Raw genomic sequence first — 6,618 nt, 5'->3', positions numbered from 1 at the left:
TACTTGTGTGTTTGAGAACATGTGATTATTTGGGTGTATGCATTTCCTATGTGGCCAGGCTGAAATTGAGAAATTATAGTTGGAGGATCTCACAGCAAGGCAAGGTGGAGGGTGAGGGAGGATAATACAGGAGGATAGCGCTGATTGAGGAAATACAACATCATGACAGAAACTAGCTGTAATTGTAGGAATAGGCCTGAAACCTCTGATGATGTATATGCACTCAGGGAACCAAAAATAACAAGTAACCACAGGGGCATGGCCCCTTTCATGCAGCAGCAGCAGCTCGCTCCTGGAGAGGTGCTGTGCAACAGTAAAACCTGCCCTCTGGTGTCCAAACATGCATACTGCAGATGAGGGCACACTTGGTTGCATTCACAAGACTGCACAGAAACAAGCCGAAATGTATTTTCCGGCTGCTCCCTATATAGTTTTATTAGCTGTTTTGAGGGTGACACACTTAAGAAAAAGTGTTCATCCTGAAATAGAGACTGAAATCGAGGCCACTTTGTCCTCCATTAGCCACAATGATAAGCTGACCTAATAATACCCAGGAAGTGTACATAACTAAATATATGAAAAACAAAATTTACAAAACAACGTTATTTGCTTTTAATCTGAGGCAATTCAAATCTCCATTGCCTTCCATGGCACTCTGGACATTTTTTCCCCACCATTTCCCTTGTTTATCTTATCATGGCAGGCGTGGAGGTGCCCAGTCGGTCAGGAAAGGTAAAGGCGAGTCTCTGCCAGCCGGCTGGACAAACTGTATATTTGCAGATGTGTCTGGTACTGAACATCCTCAATGCAAGCTTTGTGAAACAACACAGGTGCCACTGCAAATCTGGTGTTTTTATTATAGATGTGTTTTTCACTATTTTCAGACGTTGTCATATTTATACAGGGGGTCTTATGAGCATTCAGAAATACAAACATGTCCTGAGCATTACAAAAAATGTTGTTGAAAAACTGGTAATAAAAGTGAATCAAGAAAATGAAAATGCAAAGGTAATATAGATTAAGTTTAGTCCAGCCGCAAAGCTTGTTTGTGTTCTTTATATTTGTTTATTTTAGCTTTTTACATGATTATTTTGTAGTTCAGAAGAAGACTGAAATAAGTGATAATCATGTGTCTGGATATTCAAGACATGGAGGCACCCTGATGTGACATGCCCGCTTTGGGCAGATCTGTCTGCTAATTACAGCCTAGCTCTGAGGAGGGAGGTACTTACATGGTGGGGGCATTTTTATTTTTTTTAATGATGCGAGGGGTAGATATGGTATAAATACCCACATCATTGTACTGTAAGGCAGCATATCCTCAGTTGTGCTCCTACCCTAAGGACATATAGCAGTACCAGGAGCTCACTGGTGCTGAGGAGATTGGTTTTACCCCCTCTGGACCTGGTATGTATGTTTTCTCTTCCTTCCTAAACAGCTCTATCTCTGAATGAGTGTAGTGATCACTTAGGCTTTGTTTAGGCCTTGAGTTGTTCATATAGCAGGCCGGGAAAGGGTGGCAGATTTTGGCTCTCTTGGAGCATCCTGTGTGACATCAAAGAGTCCTGAAAGATGGCTGAGTCAAAAATTTTAAATGTTCACACAGTTACTCTAATTTATTCTATCTTATTTGCTGTCTGTTGAGTTTCAGTAAAGATGCTCAGCCTGTACACTTATCCAAGAAAGTGTTTGGGATAGAGAGACTTAGAGAAAAGAGTTTGCTGACACTTTGTACCTTAAGAGTCTTTGTCCTGACTGGCTCATTTTTTCCCCTTGCAGATTTGACTTTGACAAGATGGACCTGCGAGTAGCATGCATCGTCCTCCTCATGGTGGCCCTGGCAGCAGCCCATGGGAAAGGGTATGTGGTGAAGAAAGTGGTGAAGGCCGCCCCTCAGTACGAGCCCTACTCTGTGAAGAGCCATGGTAAGAAAACCCAGCCTTCTGCTCTCTATACAATTGTTTTTACAAGAGAACACGCTAGCACTTCTCCGGTTTTAGTTTAGTCTGTCCTCACAAAAGATATTTACCTCAGCAGCATTTTCGTGACAATGTTGCCTTACCTTTGAATCTTCAGCTTGCTAACTAGCATCAGTGTTGTGGCAAAGTGGAGTAGTATAAGCAGCCAGATGGATGCTGGCCACAGCCAGCTGCACTTTACTCTGAAAACTAAACTCCACCTTGCTCTGGAACTGCCTTGTGCTCTGATTGGCTGCAACAGAGTGCATGTGTCTCCAATCACATTTAGATCTGGGATTTGAATAACAAAGATTATTTAGTCTGTGCAAAGCTTCAGTCGTTTTCTTTTTCTCAAATTTATAGGATTTAAAACATGCACCTAACTAAAGTGTTTTTTTCCCAGTCGTTTGTAGTTTAATTTATTAGTTCTTTTATTCAGCCAAGGCAATCACATTAGCAACATTGTTTTTAATTAAAAGGATTTGGGGACTTTGTAATTTTGTGATCATGATGGTTAACATGAGAGACACAATTTAAATACTTTTTTAGACTGGCTTTGATAACTTTTTGGTACAAAATGTCCATTGCATGAGCAGAAATTCAGAGGAGTCACATGTTTTCTGGAGCATAAAGTTGTGAGAATGTTGTTTTCAATACATTTGGTGTATTTCACTTTACTCCTTTTAGCTGTAAATGTTGCCAGTTTGTTTTCATTCAGACACGCATGCTAGTCAAGTAGCCTTTCAGTTAATTTCAGAAGTTAACTTTGCTTTTTCTAAAGATTCCCCATTCCCCAAAACATGAAAAAGATCCTCATTTCTAGTATATTCAGTTGTATACTGCACTTTAAAATGTTAATTATGGTGTGGTCTTAAGTTTTTGCTAAAATGCAATATAAAATATGAAATGTTGCTTTTTGGGTGAATCAACATACTATTTTTATTTGAGAAAGTAGCTATTAGTGAATTATTTTTAGTTTGACACTGACAATTACAGTCCAGTCACCCAGCAGTGTGGTTTTTGGGTGTGCCTGCATCACACAGAAGTAGAAACATCTGTTTGGCTTTATCCAAATTGGGCTACAGAGTTAGCCAAGGAGCGAGCCTTTTATACTCAAACACATGTGACCACATTAAGGCAGCAAATAAAAAAATGCTCCTTCTCGTATAGATCTTCTGTTTGACAAACAAGTCCCAAACTGTCTCTTAAAGCTATTTGATCTGCAAAGTATAAAACATGCTATTAATTGTATTATTTAACACAAATTTGAAAAAAAAGAAAAAAATAGCAGAGACAAATGACTTTCTTTACTTTAAAGGATTTGCAAGTTTAGGATAGATTCTTTTTTTTTTTTTAACTGTGCCAGTGACACAGCACAATGCAGTCAAACTTCATAACTACAAGATTGATTCCTGGGGATAAAACTTGCTCCACCTCCAGGAATCAATTATCAATGAATTTGTACCAATCAGTACATTATTTTATAATGCATCTACCATTGTATCTGCATGAAAGACACAAGAGTAATGCATAAGAGCAACATTCATGTAAACATTTTTCCTGGTGTTAATCATCTCACATTTTAACTGATAAACAACCTTATTTCTCATCAACAAGTAACAACCATTAGTAGAAGTAATACTGAGCTCTGACAGCTGTGCAGTTCATCCGTTTGTGTACATTCTATCCCTTGAATTGGATGTAATTAGAGGTACTGGAGATATTAGACCCTGTGTTTTTAAGATTTTGTTGTGCTGTATGAGTTTGATGGACGAACTTAGGTAACATTTCAATAACAATGTCATACAAAAACTAAACAAGAGGTTTTTAAATCATATTCAAACTAATTATATTAGTCCACACTGTAACCATGAGCAGTTACAAAGTACTTTTTAGTTCTTGTTGTCGTGGTACTGATGCTGGACTCTGTTTCCCTTGTCACAGTGGTGTCGGTGGCAGGGGAGCCTGGTGCTCCAGGTGAGCCTGGCCCTGAGGGACCTGCTGGCCCTCCTGGCTCCCCAGGTGAGGACGCCGTAGGTCTGCCTGGACCCCAAGGACCTCCTGGACCTCCCGGATCTCCTGGACGCTCCATTGCTGGCAAACCTGGATCCCCAGGGGGACCTGGCAAACCTGGCAGCGATGGAGCACCTGGTGCCAAGGGAGACACTGGCGCCCCTGGCCCTCAAGGACCAAGGGGAGTCCCTGGATCCGCTGGAAGCCCTGGACCCGCTGGCCTCTCTGCTTCTGGCAAGCCTGGACCTTCAGGTTTTCCTGGAGCAATGGGACCTAGAGGAGAGCCTGGTCTGAAAGGACATCCAGGTATTCCTGGTCTGCCAGGTGCTAAGGGTGATAGAGGGGTGGGATATCAAGGACCTCAGGGTGAGACAGGACCACAAGGACCTGTGGGCGCACCTGGACAACCAGGTGAGCCTGGAGTTGGAAAGCCAGGAAAACCAGGTACGGACGGTGAGCCAGGAAAGTCAGGTAGCCCAGGTAGGGATGGAGCCCAAGGTCCTATGGGACCACAGGGACCTAAGGGACACACTGGTGCCCCAGGTGTAGGTATGCCAGGCAAACCAGGTGAGAACGGTGCCCCAGGTCTACCTGGAGCAGCTGGCCCTAAAGGCCATCAGGGACCTGCTGGAGCCACTGGTGCCCCTGGAGTCCCCGGATACGGAAAGCCAGGTGCAAATGGAGAGAAGGGAGAGAGGGGGGCTACAGGTAGCCCAGGTGCAACAGGCGCAAAGGGTGAGCAGGGTCCAACAGGATATACCGGTGCTACCGGCCCAACTGGCCCCAATGGTCCTGCTGGACCTCAGGGTGCAACAGGATTCCCTGGTGAGCCCGGTGTTGCCGGCTCTAAAGGTGACACAGGTGCAACTGGAGCTCAAGGACCTAAGGGAAACAAGGGAGATCAGGGAGCACAGGGTTTCGCAGGCAAGCAGGGTTATCCAGGCGCAGCTGGTCCTCCTGGGCCCAGAGGAGCAACTGGGCCCACAGGTGACAAAGGTCATACAGGTGCCCCAGGTACCCCAGGTGCCCCAGGTATTCCAGGCCCTGCTGGACCCAAAGGTCATCCCGGCCGTTCAGGTGAGCCAGGTGCTTCTGGTTCTGATGGTGCTCCAGGTCCCAGAGGACCTGCTGGGTCTCCAGGTCCCGCAGGTGCTCCCGGCCTTAAGGGACATCCAGGTCTCCCTGGTCCTTCCGGCCCTGCTGGTTTGGCTGCTAAGGGTATCCCCGGACCTCAGGGTCCCCCTGGTGCACCCGGTCAGGATGGTGCTGATGGACCTATGGGCCCAGCTGGCCCTGCTGGTCCCCCTGGTCCTCCTGGTGAGGTTGTGTTTGAGAAAGGCATGGGAATGGGTGAGGTTATGGTCAAGTCCCCCATGTCTGCTTTCACTGCATCTCTGACTACCCCATACCCTGCTGCTGGCAGCCCAATTAAGTTTGACCACATTGTGTACAATGCTGAGAATCACTATGACCCTGAATCTGGCATTTTCACTTGCCACGTTCCTGGAGTTTACTACTTCTCCTACAGCATCCATGTCAATGGCGCTCATGCCCTGGTGGCTCTGTATAAGAACGGCCAGCCTGTTATGTTCACTTATGATGAGTATAGCAAGGGCTTCCTGGACCAGATGTCCGGTAGTGCTGTCCTCTTGCTCGATGAGCAAGACACAGTCTACGTCCAGATCCCCGATGATGAGGCAAATGGGGTCTTTGCCGCTGAGAATGTCCACTGCTCTTTCTCTGGGTTCCTCATTGCTTCAACGTGATCAATGACAGTAGTTCCCAAAAGTCAACCAACTAAATTTGCAATCTATTTCTCAAACTAAAGTAAACTCCCTGTTCATTTTTCCTCATCCAAGCAGACAGGTAGTTTGCCCTTTTTTTTTGAAGAATAGTAGCATCTCAACTTGAAACTACAAGAAATAGGTGCTAAGAAGAAGGAAAACTAATTTATGAAAACAGGTTATCAGGGATGGGGGAAGCAATCCACCAGTGAGCTTTTGAAATATAGACAGACAGCATGTGAAATTGAGATGTTATAACTGTGTTGTGTCCTGACTTTTTCTTTTTCCACTCTATTTCTTTAATAGTGAGTTCAACTGTTGGTTCTTAATTTAGTGTTTGTCTGTTGTTGTTTTTTGTACCTGCTTGTTTTTTTTCTGGGTGACCAATAATCTTATTAATTCAAAGTACACAAATACTTTCTGTGCAACATGATGTAACTGTTATCCTTGTATGTGACTTGAATATTGTGAAATGGCAGTGGTCAAATTGACCGTTATGATGAAATAAGTCACTAGAATACTGACATGCAAACACAAACTACCAGCAACATCGGTGTATCCCTGAACATGCATTATGTCATCTAAAGCATTATGACCAAAATAAAAGATGTCTAAACAAATGTTTTATGTCGTAAGAACTTCTTTTCTTTCTCCTTTTTTTAAAAATAATTTTACTTAATATCCTACATATAAATTACAGTGTGTCCTTGAAGGTTATGTATAAAACAATACAAAGACTATTGGATCTTAGTTGAATTACACACTAAATTATCTGTCTGAAAAGTCACTCCACTCTCATCTAGTGTGACTGTGTTCATGTAAGTATTTTCGGTTGCCTGGTTTCTTTGTGTAATAATGATTGT

At 43.7% G+C, this 6,618-nt stretch overlaps 1 protein-coding gene across 1 annotated transcript; it reads left to right on the top strand.

Annotated features, from left to right (window-relative positions):
• Window positions 1-1,310: 1,310 nt before the first annotated feature.
• On the top strand, window positions 1,311-6,375 carry col10a1a (collagen, type X, alpha 1a). Its single transcript, XM_034858456.1, has 3 exons — window positions 1,311-1,407; window positions 1,780-1,925; window positions 3,903-6,375. Exons 2-3 carry the CDS (start codon window positions 1,796-1,798, stop codon window positions 5,735-5,737), a joined length of 1,965 nt encoding a protein of 654 aa, XP_034714347.1. The 5' UTR covers window positions 1,311-1,407; window positions 1,780-1,795; the 3' UTR covers window positions 5,738-6,375.
• Window positions 6,376-6,618: the final 243 nt, after the last annotated feature.

This window comes from Etheostoma cragini, chromosome 20, assembly GCF_013103735.1.
Source record: "Etheostoma cragini isolate CJK2018 chromosome 20, CSU_Ecrag_1.0, whole genome shotgun sequence".
Classification (NCBI taxonomy): domain Eukaryota; kingdom Metazoa; phylum Chordata; class Actinopteri; order Perciformes; family Percidae; genus Etheostoma; species Etheostoma cragini.
Note: the sequence above shows the minus strand (reverse complement) of the source record. Positions and strands in the feature narration are given on the sequence as shown.